Genomic DNA, 20,340 nt, shown 5'->3' on the forward strand with positions numbered 1-20,340 from the left:
AAAATATTGTTATTCGCAGGGAAATGGTCAGAACTCGAACAAATAATGTTGAGCGAGACAAGCCTAGAACACAGAAAACAAAGGGGCATGATCTCCCTGATATATGACTGTTAAGATGGGGTGACGGAGAGACAGTAGAGACCAGGTCTGTGAAACCAAAAACTGCTTGTCTAATGGTATTTCCCACAGGATTGGGTCAGCGACCCAACATTATGTAACTAAAACCAAACAACTACTCAACATATAAAGGTCAAAAGTTGACCTCTCAGTGGAATACAATAGCTCAAAAGCTATGTATGTACATTCATATAAGACTACTGTCGACATATTGTCTAATGTCAACATTACATTTAAAGCCCTAGGCGAATTTTCTTGGGCGTAGGCCACATGGCTACTGTATATGTTCTTGGTACACTGTGTATTGTATATATGTCTACCTGACCTAGGGAAGGGAAAGAAAAACAGAGTGTAAGATATCACAAGAAATGCACCCACTGCCCTACTATGTAACTGTACCCATTTGCACAACATCTTGTCAAAAAAATTTTGTTTAATTAATAAATAAATTACAAAAACAAGAAATGTACTCACTGCCCTATTATATAGCTGTACCCCTTTTGCACAACACCTTGTCAACAAAATTTAATTAATAAATTTTACAAAAAGAAATGATAAAATAATGGCATTCACAGAGAAATAGACAGGACTATAACAAATCATGTTGAGCGAGACAAGCCAAGAACAGAGAGACAAACGGTGCATAGTCTCCATGCTATGGCGTTATTAGAATCAAATTGCAAAGAGACATGACAAAGCAAGATACCAATACACAGTGAGACCAAAAAATGACAGTCTTAGGAGAAATGCACTGAATAGTAAGACCCGAGCACTACTTCATATACTTAAAATCAGACTGGGAATATGGCTTAGTGGTAGAGTGCTTGTCTAGCATGCACAAAGCCCTGAGTTCGATTCCTCAGCACCACATAAACAGAAAAAGCCCTAAGTGGTGCTGTGGCTCAAGAGGTAGAGTGCCAGCCTTGAGCAAAAAAGAAGCCAGGTACAGTGCTCAGGCCCTGAGTCCAAGCCCCAGGACTGGCAAAAATAATAATATACACACTGAGAGAATTCAAAGATAAGGAAACAAAGTACTTCTCTTTAATTAGTCTTATAGTATTTAGAGGATCCCATATTCTTTACGTCACATATGATGTATACTTGTGCACATCTGAGGGAAGCTGGGAGGAAGGCACAGAATGAGTGGAAAGTGGGTGAAAAAAATACAGTAGAGGGGGCCCAACAGCTGATGAAAGTGGGGGGAGGGAAGCTGGAAGAAAAATGAGGAAGGGGGTAACAAGTATGACAAGAAATATACTTACTACCTTAAGTATGTAACTGTAAACCCTCTGTACATCATCTTGACAATAAAAAGAAAAGTGGGGCTGGGGATATGGCCTAGTGGCAAGAGTGCCTGCCTCATATACATGAGGCCCTGGGTTCGATTCCCCAGCACCACATATACAGAAGATGGCCAGAAGCGGTGCTGTGGCTCAAGTGGCAGAGTGCTAGCCTTGAGCGGGAAGAAGCCAGGGACAGTGCTCAGGCCCTGAGTCCAAGGCCCAGGACTGGCAAAAAAAAAAAAAGAACAGAAGAACCAAAAATATTATCACATAGCAATAGCCATCTACATGGGCTGGGAATATGGCCTAGTGGCAAGAGCTCTTGCCTCCTACACATGAAGCTCTCGGTTCGATTCCCCAGCACCACATATATGGAAAACGGCCAGAAGGGGCACTGTGGCTCAGGTGGCAGAGTGCTAGCCTTGAGCGGGAAGAAGCCAGGGACAGTGCTCAGGCCCCGAGTCCAAGGCCCAGGACTGGCCAAAAAAAAAAAAGAAAAGTGGCCATGGGTCTAACACACTAAAAATGCTATAAAGGGACTGGACACAGGAAAAGGTAGTTCTGCAGAGTGGCCATGAAGAACCAATGCTGCCACTCTCCCAGGTTTAAGCAAGCATCTATCCAGAAAGAACGCCATCAGAAGGCTCAGAGATGCCAGCTGTAATGAGAGACTTGTGTTGAAAATGCATTCCAGAATTTCTGCATGGCTAGAACCATCTGATCATGGGACCTTGCAGGCTGATCTCTCTTGCAAGAGCACCCTCTTCTGAGACCTTTGGTCACAGGCTGAATTCAGCCTTGAAAGCTTTCATAGCATGAGATGAGCCCCTTAGGATCCTTATAGAAAGATGAATTCCTAAACAAAGATAGCAACTAGAGTACACAAAAATGGAACTTGGCAAAATAATAAAGAAAAGACAAGAAGGAGGGTAGGAAGCAAGAGAGGAAGGAAAGCAAGGGGAGGAGGAAGGAAAGGAAAGTAGGGAAGAGAAGAGAGAGAATTAAAATGTTTTAAATTGAGAACAGAGCTGGGCCTGGGTGACTCAAGCCTATAATCCTAGCTACTCAGGAGGCTGAGATCTGAGAAATATGGTACAAGGCCTGCCCAGGCAGAAAAATCCATAAGACTCTTATCTCCAATTAACCATTAAAAAGCCAGAAGTAGAGCTGTGGCTCAAGATCACCAGCCTTGACTGGAAAAGCTAAGGGACAGCACTCAGGCCCTGAGTTTAAGTCCCAGAATCAGGAAGGGAAAAAAAAAAGGGGGGGGGGAGCTGGGAATGTGGTTTAGTAGTAACGCTTGCCTAGCATGCATGAAACACTGGGTTCGATTCCTTAGTACCACATAAACTGAAAAAGCCAAAAGTGGTGCTGTGGCTCAAGTGGTAGAGTGCTAGCCTTGGGCAAAAGAAGCTCAGGGACAGTGCCCAGGCCCTGAGTTCAAGTCCCAGGACTGGCAAAAAAGAAACAAAAAAGAACAAAGCAGAGCAAAGATCTACTCAAAATGATCCAATTTCTGTTTAAATAAAATGACAAGCGCTATACCAAACCATAATGGTATTATTACATTGGCAACACTTACAATAGAATCTTAGAAATAATCTAAACATCCAACTGAATTATTGCACATCCACTTAATATGATCATAACAACTAATATGATTTTTTTCCAAAGCTATATAATAAATACTTTTAGGTAAAGCTTAAGGTCTAATTGGGAGAGCAAGAAAAACACACACAGGTGCAGTGCAGTTCAGAAAAAAAATTATGCATTTTATCTATACATACACACAAACATACACATGGAAACAAGGAAATAAATAGCTAGAAAGATTAACAGTAGGTATTTTTTTTCTTCTTTGTAATTATTCATTTTTTTAAATTTTGTGCATGCCCTAAGAATTAATTACTAAGCAAACTATTGAAATGTTAAAGATGAATAGTAAAATGATACTCTAGAATAATCTGCCAATGTGTTATTAAATGCCTCAAAAAAATTTAGTATACATATTTTTTATTCACCATGAGAACATAACATACCACAGTATGCAAAAAATTGTAAGACTAAAACTCCCACAGAAGTTTACAGAACAAAATGTATACTAAGTCTTCCAATTAAAGACCCATAAAGTAGTTTCAGTGCTTTCTAACCCACCTTCTCACAGCAGGGATTTAATCCCTCCAGGGGGATGCAAACAAACTTCAAAGAGAAGATTATGCCCAGACACCAGTACTGTATAGGCTTAGATATCTAAGTTTGCCCAGATACTTTGGCACACATTAGAGATACAGATCCAAGGAACAAAAGACTTAATCATAAGACACATTCTTTGTAATCATCTAAAATTGCAAAAATAATGCAGCATAAATATCAGGAAAAGACAAACATACCAAATCTTATTAAATACAAGGTTACAGAAGCAAGCAAAGGTGTCTATAGTCAAATATTCAGTAACATCTTATTTACTGGTAACAGTACCATGAAATCTAGCACATTTGCCAAGAAAGAAGCAGAATCAGTTCATTTGTATACCCAAACTTTATCTGTAAAATCTTTAGCAGATATTCCCTTCAATTTTAGAAGTCTTAATGCAATTTCTAAGTAGAAATAAGAGATCACTTGTCACAAGATATTCCTCAGTTGGGAGACAAAAGAGCTGTGTTGTTTTGTTTTTTTAAGTTAGAAATATTTCTCATCAGCCTTTCTCAAGTCATTCCCAAATACCAGCTAATTTTTAAGCATTATTTGAAATACCTGATCATTGAATAAACTTTTTATTAGAAGCAATAACATACCTTAAAGTTAGTAAAACCCAACCTTTACAAATCATGAATGATGAAGCAAATTTAGAGCTTAACTTTCCTAGAGATTAGTAATCTACCAGAAAATTAAAATCTTTAGCAAAGACCTAAATATGAAAGGGAAACCATAAATTGCTTTAGAAAGCAAGTATCTTTACATTGGTAGAACAGGAAAATATGAATTATATTATTAAGACCAAGAAGGTTTGAAAGCCAAGCCATAGAGAAGACATCTGAACTAAATAATAATAAATATCCATTATATATAAACAATTTACATACCAATGATGGTTAAATAAGAAAGCACTTTAAAAAAAAAAAAAGAGCAAGGGACATGAACAGGCACTACATAACAAAATGAATACCAGGAAGCTAAAGCAAGTCTTATATGAGGAGAGAAGAGACTAAGGGGGAGGAAGCAAACCAATGGAAAAAGGAATGATGGGCGAATACAGTCGTAATATTCAATCCACACACGTGAAAATAGAACCAGAAAACTTGAGATGGGTGGGGATCATGCAAAGTTTCAAATCCAAGTAAACTCACTCTTGCTAAACAATACATGCAGGTGTCTGTTTGTGGGGACCTAGAGTCCCTAATATTTGGCAAGGTTCACAAAGCAAAACAACACTAGATCAAAATGTTATTTTCTTCATTAACAGAAGAGAATTCCCTTTCCATTCGTTTGTATCCTCTAACCTAATTCTAAGCCTTGCTCGTTAGTAAGGCATCTGTGACAGATGCAAACCAAGACCCAATGATTACAATGAATAGAGCCATACTACAAGCCTGCTAAGGCAGTGACTCAATTCAAACTATTTACTCCCCATTCCTGTGATTATATGGAAATGGAAAAAGAAGACACTCAAAACTTAATACTTAATATTGTTAACAGTTCATTAAGATTATCACATCTTTTCCATGTATGTGGCTGTCTTACAATAAACATCATATCATAATAGAATAAGCGAAGTACCTGAAAGATTGCCACCTGTCCTAGGATAGGCCACCTCCACATATACTTCAAACGTGGTTTCTGGGTTTTGCCTACAAAAGAAATAGATCATGATTACTGGCAAGAATAGAAGCAGCATTAGCAAAACATATAAGCTATAGTACAAGACAAATCTTGGTTAAAATCATTAGTTCCACAACTTAATGAACAAGCTACTTAATTTCTGAGCCACAGTCTTCCTGATCTACAAAATAAAAATTATCTAACTAGAAACCTAAGAAAAAACATAAAAATTATCTACGAACAATATATAAGTTAACTATTACTACAACCTGACAGTCTTATTTCTAATTTCCACAGCTGAATCTCCAAAGCAATGGACAGAATTTTTGAGGAAATTCAGATAAAGGCAATGCTAATACAATGAAGCCCTCTCTCTCTCACATCACAGGACAAAATACTCGTATAACAAAATTAACTTGCTATGTAGAGGTTTAAAGACTGAAATAGAAGAACTAGTATTCTATATTAGAATATTAAGATGGAATGCCAATCTACATTGAAGATACAAAGGGACCTTCACCAGTACTGGCATTTATGTGTTATGTTCACCATTATACTCGTTCACCTTTTTAGGTGATAAAATATTCATAAGTTTCTTTATGTTTTTATATTCTTAAATCTTACGTGATAAATATTTCATGTTTCAGAATTAATTCTAGATGGTAGCAATATTGTGGTTATATTATCTTTGCATTTTCTCTTTAGTTTCAAAGGTACAATAAAGATATTATTTACATATTGAATGAAAATAATGCAGCAGATACTATACTTTCAAATATCAATAGCTTAAATCTATTTTTAAATTGACAATAAAGGTCAATAAGGAACTTTCTGAGTTGCTTTGTAGTATTTATAAATGCACTATTGTAGTATTTATAAATTTAAAGAAATGCTCTGACTTTTCCAGTAAAACCTACTTTCCAAAACAACTGCATTATCTCATTTCATCGTCCTCATAATACTGGGAAGTGAGTGTGTTAGGTATTACTGGCAGCACACAGGTGAGGAATACCTTGTCTTATCCACAGCTAATGAGAAACACAGGCAGGACCAGAATTCCCACCTCCTGGTGCTTAAATTCTGTTTCATTGACTCTCACATCAATTTTGATTCCTGATGCTTTCACATCTCTTACAACCTATAGCAATTTACAACTGCAAATGGCAGCATTTTTTTCTTCCTAATATACAAAATAATGACATCTTATATTTTTATGGCAATATGTTCTCTACGACCTTAGAAGAAAAATTTATTTTCTAAATCAAGAATCTAGTTATCTCTCTTAGGAAGAATATTCACTTATTTTTTTCACTGAAGAGAAATGTAGGCTTTTAAAAGCTTTAAATAAGTGCCTTGAAGAGTTGACTGCTCTCAAATTCAAAACACTTAAACATACCTTGTCAGTGAGGTCACACAAATACACACACACAAACACGCATACACACACACAATCAGACACTAGAGTATCTTACTCAAAAGAAAACTAAAGTTTCAAGAAGGCCTTAAAAAATCTTTCCTTGTGAGAGCGTACAAAATGACAAAGTCAGCACTCTTTGGCACCAAACATTTGTGGAAAATACCACATAGACATTCCTTCCACTCAAGGTAGAGCATTTGAAGAAAGGAAAGGAAGGCTCTTGGATTATCTTTCATAAATAAAAGGTAGTGTAATCTGAAAACTCCCTCTAAATCCTAAAAAAATATTTTTCTTAAGACTACTTGGCCACTATTCATTTCAGAATTTCATTCCTCTGTACTAAAACTGCTTTCAAAATGTGTTCTGCATGTCCTCAGAACCCATGGACACTCTTCAGAATATCCATACTTTTTCACTCAAATTCTCATTACTTAAATTTGGTTTTATGCCTTCTTAAAATTAAAATAACACAAATGGGAGGTGTTATATACCAAATTTTAAAACACTGAAAGCATTTCATACAGACTGATACCTCTAATTAAAGAATGGCCTATCTTTGTCTACTTGTCCTTTTCATTTAACATTCCTCAACCAAGCTTCTGAACCCACTCATTGAAACAACTAGTCAAAGACAACAAAAAAAGACCTCTACGTGGCTAAAATGTGCTACCATGCACAATTCCTGATGCTTGTTTAAGCCTCCTGGTGTTTCACAAAACTGATGGACTTGCCTTGCTCCTTGAAAACACCATCTTCCCTTTCCTTCACTATTGGTATTCTTCCTCCCAGCTACTTCTTTGCCATTTTCTTCTCATGTAAGCTATCCTTAGTCAAGAGGATTCTGTCTACACTCACTATTTAGATTATCTCATTCAGTACTGTGGCTTTCATTACTTAAGTATATGCTGACAAGCCCCAAAATCTTATCTCCAACTTGACCTCTTCAGACTCCAAATTCCCTATCTATTCAATATCTTCTCTAAGATGGCTAAGAAGCATTTCTAATTTTAACATGCTTTTTATTCCTCAAATCTTAATCTCCTGAACTCTATCAATTTTTCAAACTGGCAAAACAGAATTATCCTTGAGTCCTCTGTGCTTTATATGGCACCCTCAGAAGCAAATACCATTGACTTTGCCATCAAAAGACACCAAGTTTCCCAGAACCCATAATACTAGCATCCTTGACAGATCACCTTTATTACACCTCAATTATAGCACTGTTGACTTGATGGGGCTCCATTAAACATTTGTGGAAAATACCACATACAGACATTCCTTCCACTCAAGATCCCAAGGTAAAGCATTTGAAGAAAGGAAAGGAAGGCTCTCAGGACATCTTTCATAAGTAATAGGAAGTATAACCTGAAAAGCTTCAGGAAAACTCCCTCCAAGTTCTAAAAAAATATTTTTCTTAAGACTATTTGGCAACTATTCATTTCAGAATTTCATTCCTCTGTACTAAAACTGCTTTCAAAAGGTGTTCTGCATGTCCTCAGAACCCATGGACACTCTTCAACACATCCATACTTTTTAACCCCTCCCCTCATGATTTTACCTCAGTGTAGCAGATAGTAATGCTTTCATGTTATATGAGCTCTCTGCTAAAAAAAAAAAAAAAACACCCTCAAAGTTTTCCACACACTCATACTTCTAGTTCTGGAGTTAGATAGTGGTGATAGGTACATGACTATATGGAGGCACTTAACACCATTGAACTGAACATTCAAAAAGTGGCTAAAGCAGCAGGGCACCAGTGGCTCACACATGTCATCTTAGCTACTCAGGAGGCTGAGATCTAAGGATCACGATTCAAAGCCAACCTGGGCAGAAAAGTTCTTGAGACTCTTATCTCCAATAAACTACTCAGAAAGCTTAAGCTGTGGCTTAAGTGGTAAGTGCTAGCCTTGAGCATAAAGAGGTTCAAGGAGGACCGTGCTCAGGCCATGAGTTGAAGCCCCATGACCAATCAAAAAGAAAGGTTAAAGCAGAAAACATTGATGTGCATTTTTCCACAATAAAAAATAAAGGGGAAAGAAAACTCATAAAAACTACATGATCTGCAAGAGGTAGAGTGCCAGCCTTGAGCAAAACAGAAGCCAGGGACAGTGCTCAGGCACTGAGTCCAAGCCCCAGGAATGGAAAAAAACAAACCTACATGATCTGAGCTTTTTCCAACTTTATTTCAGACGTCTCTCTCCATACCCACTGAACTCTAGCCACACTGGCCTCTTCTATCACTCAAGAACACCAAATTTATCCCAATTTTATGGCCTTTTGTATTGGTCTTCACCTAGATAGCTCCTCTCAGCTTATACTTGCCCTCAGCTTATACTTGCCCTCCTTAGAAAGATCTTTTCCATCATACTATTCACCTTTTATTTTCTGAATTTATTTACCCCTGAACCTTGGTAGCCTCGGTCAAGCTTCGTCTTTGAAATGTAACTGCTGGGGAGCACCGACAGTGTCACCATGTAATGCTTCCTTGATACCTGACCAAATAAATATTCCATCCCCACATCCAGAGTTTGTAGGGTAGGACCCAAAACTTAGCATTTCTACCAAGCATGGAACTCATACTGGTGCAGACTGGTGACCACATTCTTAAGAATCAGTAATGTTGTTTAATGGAGTTCTTCCTAATAATCTAGGGCATACAATATAAAATAGAGTATACCTCAACAGTCCATCAGCAGTATTTTGCAATAAAGAGTATATTTCAAAGAAAAGAGGTATTTAGGGAATACCTAAATGGTGCTTATCCTTCTTCTCTTGCTATCCGTTACTGAATCACTCCACAATGAATAATAAACAATAAGCCACCTAAGGTACTTACACAGTTCAAATAGGTGGCAGCCAAAAGTACATGGAGCCAAAAATTATAACAGTATCTTGAGAGAGAGAGAGAGAGAGAGAGAGAGAGGGGAAGAAGAAGAAGAGGAGGAGGAAGAAGAAGAACAAAAGACTAAAATGCTAAGAACAATTTGGTTATAATTATATAAGTTACAGTCATGCATATCTATGACCATTTACATGTTGCCTTATGGAAGAAGTGGTGACTAATGTTATGAAAAGTTATATAATGTAACAAATATACATAAGTTATTTTAAGGGCCAGGGAAGCCAATGCAGATGGAAGTGCTTTCTATTCCTTTGCAAATCAAAATATAAATTAGAAAATATTTCTTATAAATGCAAATGAACAAGCAATTCTTCATACTGTCATTAAATCGGTAAACAATGAAGGCTGAATCAACTTCAAGGGACCACCTTGAGACTGCTTGCTCCCCTATTGCTGTTCAAGAAACTTGTATTTTTAACTACTTGGCTAAAGGAACTGAAAATCCTATTTCTGTCCTATTAACACTCACTGCTAATTTAGAACACGCAATGATGCTGAGAATACCATAGTCACAGCCAATTTTCCAATATGGACCCAAGTTTTCCCAGACCGCTTTATGATATATCTAACATATTACCATGGAAATGTCCTGGTTCTGCCATGATATCACATTATTAATTGCCTTATTCTCCTAAACACTCCAAGATCTGAAGCCTTGCTCACCTGCCTAGTATATTTTTGCCACCCACCCCCCATCTCCTGTAGTCTTGCACCCTAAGATCCCACCAGAACCACTTGTAGCTCTTCAAACAAACCATGCTCCAATTCTGATGATAATACCATTATCATACTGCTCTCACCACTTGTTAAGCATTTACACGTATCATCTCAGGTAATCTTCAACACCGCTATAAATATTAGCCCAGGTTGTCAACATCCCTGTAAGTAGTATCAGTCCCAGGTTAGAAATGAAGACAGTAAAGCTCACAGAGGACAAACTGGCCCAAAGAAAAGAAACAACAGAATTATCATAAACCAAACTCCAAAGGCACCATTCCTGTTCTAGGTTTATTCAGTTGCTGTTCAGCAAGGTACAGACTTACCAAGTTTTTTTCATTGGGGTGGAGGGGGGGTATACACACACATACTTGTATCAATCTTACAGTTTGAACACAGGGCCTGGGCATTGTCCCTGAGCTTTTCTGCTCAAGGCTAGTGCTTTTTGTGGCACTTTGAACCATAGCTCCATTTCCAGCTTTTTTGATAGTTAACTGTGTTAACTGGAGATCAGAGTCTCATGGACTTTGCTGCCCCGGGGCCGGGTTTAAACCGAGATCCTCAGATCTCAGCCTCCTGAGCAGCTAGGATTACAGGCATGAGCCACCAGTGCCTGACTTACCAGCAGCCTCTTGCACTTCAAACCCTTATATATCAAGCCTGGGCTACAGCATTTCTTCCTGTTTGGCAAGTTTTCTGCACCCCCACTTAAAGTAAACCTGGGTTAAGTGCCCTTCCTTACATTCCCAAGATACTCTGTGCTTCCTACTCTCCAAGCCCTTACCACATTCAACCCAGTGCAATTATGGTTACCTGGGGAGCCTTTAAAAATCCTGATGGCCAGGATACACCCTAGACCAATTAAATCAGAATTCCCAGGCATCAGTATTATGTTTTTTAATGTCTCAATTTATTACATAGTGCAGCCAAGGTTGAGAACCACTACTGTGTCTTCAATTAAATATGTGTCTTCCCCACCAGACTGGTAGCTCCTTGAGGGCACCAACTGTGTTTTCTCATAACCTAGTCTGACACCTGGTACAATAAATGTTTCATGAATCAGTTTTCTTCCAACATCTGACATGGAGTTTCTAGCTTCTCTTTCTGTGGCAAGAGGTAATTTACAGAATACACACCACTTCCACCTATTACTCTTTAAAGATGTTTTCCTTTAGAGATAAGGGTATCAATAAGTCACACCTGCTGACAACAGCCTCCGCTCTTAAACAGAGAAAAATGACAGACACAAACAACCACAATGGGTTTGAAAGAAGGGAAGTCTGATCAGTTCTTGCTTCCAGGAAAATGAAGGCTTAGAGAAAGACAAGAGAGCATTTCTATTCAATATCTTTCTGCTGAACACAATTCTCAGTGATTCACTGGAAGGGACTCAATGCTCAGGGCCATGTTCTCAAAATGATTAAGGACACTCAGCTTGAAGTCATGAAACAAAGGCTTTGACAATTTTCAGGCAGCAGGAACAGCTTAATGGTTGGGGTTTTATTTTCCCAAAGCATCAAGCTATTGATCACTCTGCTGGATCATCAGCTTTCAATTTAGGATCTACTTTTCTCGGTTACAACACACTACCAGATAAGGTGAGATACTAACTCTTCACAAAATGAATCTGGACTGCATATATACCCATGCCACAATGCTAGGCCCCTTGCCCTCCCAAGTGCAGTACAAAACTACAGATTGAAACAAACAAAATATTAGAGCATCTTGTTTCATGGCCTTCACAACTTCAAGCCCAGCTTCAGCATGGTGCTTCTACAGTTATAAGCTCAGATGTAAGGGGGCTACAGTACAATATTTTAAAATTCCTCTTAACTGCACTGTCTCAATGTTGATAACATGGTCAACTGAAACAGTATATACTTCAGAGCATGCTAGCAAACATCACCTAATAAATGTTGATTCCTTTAAGCTAAACAAACAAGTAAAAAGGTAGTGTTAATATTTCCAACAAGTCTCCATTTGTTTCAGTGGACTCTGAAATTAAAGCCGTTTTTCCAGGCTGAAAATGCTGTATCAAAGGGTGCTTTCTAACCCATAACAAGTTAACACCTTCATTGGAGAATGAAGTCATTGTTGAGACTTGTTAAAAGTGATTAACTTAGTTGGGTAATTATACAAACAAGTCATTTCAAGACACTACACTTAACTTTTCATTTCTAATAATGTTCTCAAAATCAGACTGATATAAAGAAACACAGACAATCCTATGAAAAGACTTACAAAATTTTATCTTCCATATTATCACTATAAAGATTCTTAAACCACTCTGTGCAACCAAGGTAACTGAACCAGTGAGCTTTAGCTGTATTTCAAGCAGAGACAGGCTGAGTACCCCTCAGCAAGGTTACCATGCTTCATATAGTTTTAATAAACTCTCTCATGGGCCAACCAAAAAGCATAAAATCTAGGCTCAACAATAATAATGTAATCTCCAAGGACATTATATCATTACAGATAAACATATTTATCCCTAAAAAAAAAAAAAAACAAAGTAAAACCTCCTCTTTCCCTAAATTGTACTCTTCTCTTTCTGAACAATTTAGTCCTGAAGCTACTAGGTAGACAGAGCAAAGTGGATGTCCACCTGGTGACAAGCCAGTGTGCGAGTGCCATCTCACACTGGCCTGGCATGAGATGTCCAGACCAAGTGACTAAGGAAAATATGCATGCAGGTTAACAGCCTGGGGTAGGGAGCTGGAGACAGAGCAGAGTGAGGGCATTATTAAAGCACAGACATTATGTGGGAGGCACTTAAGGGAAGCTTATACCATAGGGTGTCAGAGTTAAAGAGAGTGAGGATCATGTCCACAAGCACAAGGGCACCCTAAGTAGAAGTTCAAACAGGCATGAGAAGATTGTCCAGAAAAGTCTGGATCAAAGTAGGGAGGATCAGAACATGAAGAGATTGTTCAGGAGAGCCTGGATCAAAGTAGGCAGAGAAAGGAGCAGAGAAACACCAACATAGCCATTGTGATCCCAAGAAAGCAAGGTGAATGTGGACAGCATACACATAAGGGCTGGAGGGGAAGAGCCAGGATACCTAATCTGTGCACAAGAAAGGAAAGCTTAAGGAAACCTGATGTCTCATAGCTGAAGATAACAGCAAATGAAGATGACTTTTACGAAGTTAGACTTGAACCGGAGATGTGAGTGTGAACTTACTGCTAGAGAAATAAAATATAAATGACTTTATATATGTACTTCCTGGCTCTGTCTGCAGAGAGAGCTTGGGAGCAGCAATGGGAGCAGCAATACTCCAATAGCAATGAGCACAGTGAGTACTCAAACCTTGGCCTCTAAATACAAATCAGCTCTAAAGGGAACTAGGGTTCCTTGGAGAAATAGCTAATTCCAGCAATGGGCAGAGAAAGTACAAAATGAACTTGGAATATCTTATTGTATCCAAAGAACGATAAGGACATAGCAAAAGAACACAGGAGCTAGCTTGAAAAGGCTTCTATTGGCCAAATCTAGGAACAAAGTAAATATCAAAATCAATTATATTAAAAGATTCTTACCTACCATATAAAACAGGAAACCATGAGTCTACATTGACATATAATGAGTAAGTTGGAAGCTTAATAAAAAAATGAGTACTGGTATAATTTCAAAGTGCTATTCCACAAAATACTTATTAAGTATAAGGAGAAAAACAATAAGTTCTCAGTGAAGACATTTGGCAAAAACTACTTCAATCAAATCATCAAAGTGATTGCTATCAGTAAGGAGACAAATGGCTAGATTGCAATGGGAAGAATACAGTATCACTTCAGTAATGTCCCTGTCAGAGATGCTTAATCTGAGAAAACAAACTCAAATAGAGGTACCTTGGAAAAAAAAAAAAAAAAAACTACCCAGCCTATAATCTTCAAAGTGTCAAGGTCTTGAAAAGCAAGGAAAGCATGAAGATCTCATCCAGCACCAGGAATCAGAGGCATGACAACTGGATGTAGTAAGTAATTATGAACTGGAGCCACTGGCTATCAGGAGTGAATCTGAAACAACTACTGAAATTTGAATAAAGTCTAAGGATTAGGTATACTAATAAAACTATTAATTTCCTAAATGTGATGGCAGTATTGTATATGTTTGTGTTTGTGTGTATGTGTGTATGTGAGAGAGAAAGAATGCTCTTATATAGGAAAAGAATACTGACAAGGGTCATAGGGGAGCAAGTAAGCACCTCACTTTAAACTGTTGCTTTAAAAAAAAAAAACTATACTACTCTGGCAAGTTTTCTGCTCCTTATTGTTTAAAAATATTTCAAGAAAAATAATCACTCATTAATACCAATATCTCTAACCTACCTTTTACCAGTACTTTTTCATAGTAAGGATGTGTGGTTTATAACAGACTCCAATCTAAACTTCAGAAGATTTAGGGTCAAATTCCAAGTTGATTTTTTACTCAATACAGATTTTAGAAAAAACCATTTAACAGTTAAGCTTCCTCCCTAACAAGATATGACATCTGCCCTGAGTATCTGAAAGTTCCAGGATCAAATGAAAGAAAAAAGTGCGTTGTAAACTAAAAGGTAATAAACCAATGTAAGAGACTGTTATTTTAAAAATCATCAGGCGGGGAATGTAGCTTAGTGGTAGACTGCTTGCCTAGCATGCATGAGGCCCTGAGTTCAATTCCTTAGTACCATATAAACCGAAAAGGCCAGAAGTGATGCTGTAACTCTAGTGGTAGAGTGCTAGCTTTGAGCAAAAGAAGCTCAGGGACAGTGCCCAGGCCCTGCGTTCAAGCCCCAGGACTGGCAAAAAATGAAAATTAAAAAAAAAAATCATCTTACCAACAATAGGTTTTATAAGTAATCTACAATGACTCAACTATTAAGTTTTGTGTTTTGTTGTTTTCTTTTGTTTTGTTTTTGCCACTCCTGGTGCTTGAACTCAGGGCCTGAGCACTGTCCCTGGCTTCTTTTTGCTCAAGGCTAGCACTCTACCTCAGATCTATAGTGCCACTTCTCGCTTTTTCTATATATGTGGTACTGAAGAATCGAACCCAGGATTTCACGTATATGAGGCAGGCACTCAACCACTAGGCCATATTAAGTTTTTAAATACTATTTAAATACTAATACTATTAAGTTTTTAAATACTGTTACTAAAAACAATTCAGAAAACCAGAAACTAACTAAACAGAAACAATAGTCTGGGGAATAAGAAAAGGGGTCTTTATAAGAATAAGTGGTAAATTGTACATTCAGAAAGAAAGTTCCATTTTACCAAGACTGAAGAAGTAACAGTCTTCTACAAAGAAAAAAATACAGGCAATTAATAGCTTCTGATATACCACTTACAGCCCTCAATCAATAGAATGTGGATATGTGTGTAATATTGTATGGTTAACTTGGAATTCTTGGTGTTTCTGGAGTTGGCTGCTAATACTACATCAGAAGCCAGGTGCGTGGCTTATGCCTCTAATCCTACCTACTCAGGAAGCTCAGATCTTAGGATCTTGGTTCAAAGTCAGCCTGAACAGAAAGGTCCTAAGACCCTTATCTACTTAACGCCCAAATTAGAAAAGAAAAAAAAAATCCAGAAGTGAGTCTGTGGCTCAAGTGTAGAGCACCAGCCTTGAGTGAAAAAGCTAAGGGACCCCTCCCAAGCCAACTTTCAAGCCCAAGTACAGGCATATACAGTTGTGCATGCATGTGCATGCACACACATAAACACACAACACCTCATTAGGTAGTACAATGGTATTACTATCTCTATTGTATAGTAATAGAAACTGAGGCTAAAAAGGTAAGTGGGACTTGAACTGAATCCCAAGTTTCAGATCCCCAAAACTATGCATTCCCACCACACCATGCTGTCTGTCTAAAACCTGCTGGAGACTGTTTACAGTAGCAATACTAGAGTGGCTGAGGAAATGGAAGTGAAGCACAGGAAAATGTATCTAAGTTGAAATTTTTTACATATAATTTTAAGGTGTCTCAGAGAGCTCTTTATAGAAATATGTGCCAACAACTCCTACCTTTATTGATGACTTTCTTTTACATTCACATTCTTTCTTATTTAATCCTTAGCCAAGCCTATGATCAGAAAGTCCCATTCAATAAGAGTAGACACTCTACACAAGACCAAAGACTTTCTAAACATTATTGTACACATAAGCAACAGATATTATTCGAAGCCCTTTAGCATCAGGTATTATTCTAAGCACTTTACATGTATTCTTTCATTTACTCATCCCCCAAAATCCTACTGAAATATAAGAAAGTTAAGAAAGTAAACTAAGGCTGGGAATATGGCCTAGTGGTAGAGTGCTTGCTTCATACACATGAAGCCCTGGGTTCGATTCCTCAGCACCACATATATAGAAAAAGCCAGAAGTGGCGCTGTGGCTCAAGTGATAGAGTGCTAGCCTTGAGCAAAAATAGAAGCCAGGGACAGTGCTCAGGCCCTGAGTTCAGTCCCCAGGACTGGCAAAAAAAAAAAAAAAAAAAAAAAAGAAAGTAACCTAAGGTCAAATAGCTTATAAGATAGCTGAGATAGCAACCTAGACAGTGTGGCTCTATAGTCTAGCTCCTTTTTAAAATTAACTGAATGCTTATAATACACAACTGTATCCATACAGTTATACGAATTCTAGTATACACATACGAAAGAATGTAGTCATTATAAGTATATGAGTTTGGGCAACTGCATATACTCATGAAATCCCTCCTTCAAAAACCACAGTATCCGGCATGCTGTGTTTGCCCCTAAGGCAACGGCTTGCAGAACAGTGACTCAGATCCTAAGCGCTCTATGAGCAGTCCTCTGGGCCTCCCAGAGAGCCTGATACAAATTCAGATATAGGAGTTGAGATGCATCTAGTATTTACAGCGTGTGTGATCTGCCTTTCTGCCAACCTCCCCCCTTCCAACAAATGTTTGGGCTCTACAGTCCTTCATAGTCTTGGGGTTTCTTTTCTAAGATGAGCATACCTCTAACTCTGGACCTTATTCAGACCTTAGTGAGTTTTCAGCATAGATTGCAAAGCCACCATAAAATTCATGCTCTTATCACCTTCATTTTTACTGTATTAATTATACAGTGTCAAATCACCTGGAAATTTTTTTTAACTCAAATTGTCCTGTAGCAATTAAAAATAAAATAGACTGCCCCAAGGCAAATATCTACAGATATCTACAAATATGAACTCAATCCCCAGTGCTCTTACCTCAAAAGGGCATGTTCTTGGTCACAATTTCCCTGCCCAAAATGTGTTGTCTTCTAACAATGTCCTGTTCATCAAAGATGCACCTAGGGCTGGGGATATAGCCTAGTGGCAAGAGTGCCTGCCTCGGATACACGAGGCCCTAGGTTCGATTCCCCAGCACCACATATACAGAAAACGGCCAGAAGCGGCGCTGTGGCTCAAGTGGCAGAGTGCTAGCCTTGAGCGGGAAGAAGCCAGGGACAGTGCTCAGGCCCTGAGTCCAAGGCCCAGGACTGGCCAAAAAAAAAAAAAAAAAAAGATGCACCTAGACCAGTGCTTGGCCAAGTGGCACTTAACAGAGATTTACTGAGTAAACGGGTAAGTGAATGAATGGACAAATGTCTCCTCTTTTGAGGCTTTCCCTAACTCAACTGCTCTCCACAAGATCAGAAGACTTGTTTCCAAGCTTTATTATAAAGCTTCCCAGGTGGTATGCCACTTTCTACTTCTATGTACATATTACCCACTAGACTGTTATTCCCAGGCCCGCAACAAAAGGCCTGGCTTTTAACAAGTGTAAGTTTGTTAACTGAATGAAATTCTCTAAGGAGAGAGATGAGTAAGAGACTCATGATTCATATTAAAACTTCTCTTCCTGGAGAAATAAACATTCAGAGCTGTAATAGACTCAAATGTATGTTCTATAAATATTTCTAGATTTCAACTATCATCTGAGGCATCTAAATTTACCTCACTCAACACATATTTATGAGTAATCTAAATACATATAGATAATGGCTGCTCTTAAGGAGCTTACAACCTAGTCAAGGAGACAAAACATAATTTAATGTAAAGGTAAACAGGCAACTGTGAGCTGTAATAAGGAAATAAATAACGGGTAAAACAAAATGCTGCAGGTTTGCAAATTGAAGACTTCATTCTAAGGTAAGGCTATGGTTCTGACTATCTGTGGACAATCTTCAATGAAATCTTGCCAGTCAGCAGCAGAGTAAGAAAAACAGTAATGGTGTATGGTATTTTCAACACAAAGGTATTTAATTCAATTATAAAAACTGTCATTTATCTGATGCCATGATCCTCCTGCCCTTTGGATGTAAAAATATAATTTCTTTTAATATAATTATGGTGACAGAATCATTTTTAATGTGGCTTTACAAAATGTGTTTTTAAGTTTTTACCAGTACAAGCTTTTCAAACATTTGGGAACTAGTGAGCTACAACAACCAAAAGAAGCATCATGTAGCAGTGGGTCATGAAGTGAAAGCTACAGGATGAACAGCATCTGGCAGGGAGATCTGGTGGAGAGAGGCAACTGTAAGCAGGAGACAGCCTGAACACAGCCCTGGAGTATGAAGGTTCATGCAGAGTCTTAAGAACAGGACCTAAGTCTACCTGGCTGAACTTGGGAAAACTATGGCTACGAATTTCACTCTGGTATATGCCAGCTTGAGTACACTTCGGATCCCATTAAAAACAACTACAAATAATGACTTATCTCTGTACATCACCTATAATAACAATTTTTAAAATTTTTTAAAGGATAGCGATTTCTTTCCTCCTTCTTAAATACACGCTGGGCTGGGAATATGGCCTAGTGGCAAGAGTGCTTGCCTCGTATACATGAAGCCCTAGGTTCAATTCCTCAGCACCACATATTTAGAAAACGGCCCAAGTGGTAGAGTGCTAGCCTTGAACAAAAAGAAGCCAGAGACAGTACTCAGGCCCTGAGTTTAAGCCCCAAGACTGGCAAAAAAAATAAAATAAAATAAAAATACACTGCTGGGTTTTCAAAGGAAAGGGGGATGATTCAGAAGAACCAACCAAAGCCAAGAAGCTAATACGATAACCAAAGATAATAAAAACTAGCTTTCTCCTAGCAGGCCTTTATATAGTCCAATGCAAGCTTCATTGTCCCACTTTAATGGGGCTACAGAAATACCCAATATAATATGGTTTGGCCCAAGATGGAAAGCATAACAGATAACTCTCACCCATCATTTAAACTAGAACTATAGCCAGGCACTGATGGCTCATGCCTGTAATCCTAACTACTCTGAGGCTAAGATCTAAGGATCACAGTTCCAAGCCAGGAATGGCGGGATAGTCTGTGTGACTCTTTATCTCCAATAAACTTCAAAAAGTCGGAAGTAGAACTGTGGCTCCAATGGTAGCATACTAGTCTCGAGCTAAAAAAGCTCAGGGATAGCACCCAGAACCTGAGTTCAAGCCCCAAGACCATCACAAAAAATAAATAAATAAAATAAAGTAGAACAACAAGAATGACCACAAAGAAAATCCATCCACACATGCCTCAAGATCTGGGGAAAACAACCACTGGCCTCAAAACTTGGCACTCAGGAAGAAAGGGAAATACTCCTCCAAGTTCAGCCATAAGCCAAGCCTTGTAAGAATTGCCACTTAGTGGTCAAAACCAGAAATGTAAGTTGAGGCAGCCCCAAACTGAAAGTGGCCCCAAAAACATAAGTTCTCTCTGGGAAAATTTACATTAACTAGCCTTAAAACATTTTTCATGGGAAGTTCCAAGAAATGTGAGCTTACAGGCAAAAATCAGAAACTCTTTCAAGAAATGACCACAAATAAGAAATTCTAAGGGGGAGGGGGGGGTATGAGGGACAAGGTAACAAACAGTACAAGAAATGTATCCAGGGCTGGGGATATGGCCTAGTGGTAAGAGTGCTTGCCTTGTATACATGAGGCCCTGGGTTCGATTCCCCAGCACCACATATACAGAAAACGGCCAGAAGTGGCGCTGTGGCTCAGGTGGCAGAGTGCTAGCCTTGAGCAAGAAGAAGCCAGGGACAGTGCTCAGGCCCTGAGTCCAAGGCCCAGGACTGGCCAAAAAAAAGAAAAAAGAAATGTATCCA

At 38.5% G+C, this 20,340-nt stretch overlaps 1 protein-coding gene across 9 annotated transcripts in view; it reads right to left on the reverse strand.

Annotated features, from left to right (window-relative positions):
* Window positions 1–20,340, reverse strand: part of Dennd1a (DENN domain containing 1A) — a 453,328-nt gene that overhangs the window by 417,267 nt on the left and 15,721 nt on the right. For 6 of the 9 annotated variants that reach the window (XM_048342185.1, XM_048342167.1, XM_048342121.1 and 3 more), the window contains exon 2: window positions 5,178–5,248. In XM_048342185.1, the coding sequence (XP_048198142.1) occupies window positions 5,178–5,219 (42 nt within the window). In that variant the 5' untranslated portion in view covers window positions 5,220–5,248. Of the gene's footprint in view, window positions 1–5,177; window positions 5,269–7,906; window positions 8,460–17,455; window positions 17,539–17,759; window positions 18,958–20,340 lie in introns of those variants that run through there. The other 3 variants (XM_048342177.1, XM_048342141.1, XM_048342160.1) reach the window with 3 other exon arrangements.

This window comes from Perognathus longimembris, chromosome 1 (assembly GCF_023159225.1).
Source record: "Perognathus longimembris pacificus isolate PPM17 chromosome 1, ASM2315922v1, whole genome shotgun sequence".
Taxonomy (NCBI): Eukaryota; Metazoa; Chordata; class Mammalia; order Rodentia; family Heteromyidae; genus Perognathus; species Perognathus longimembris.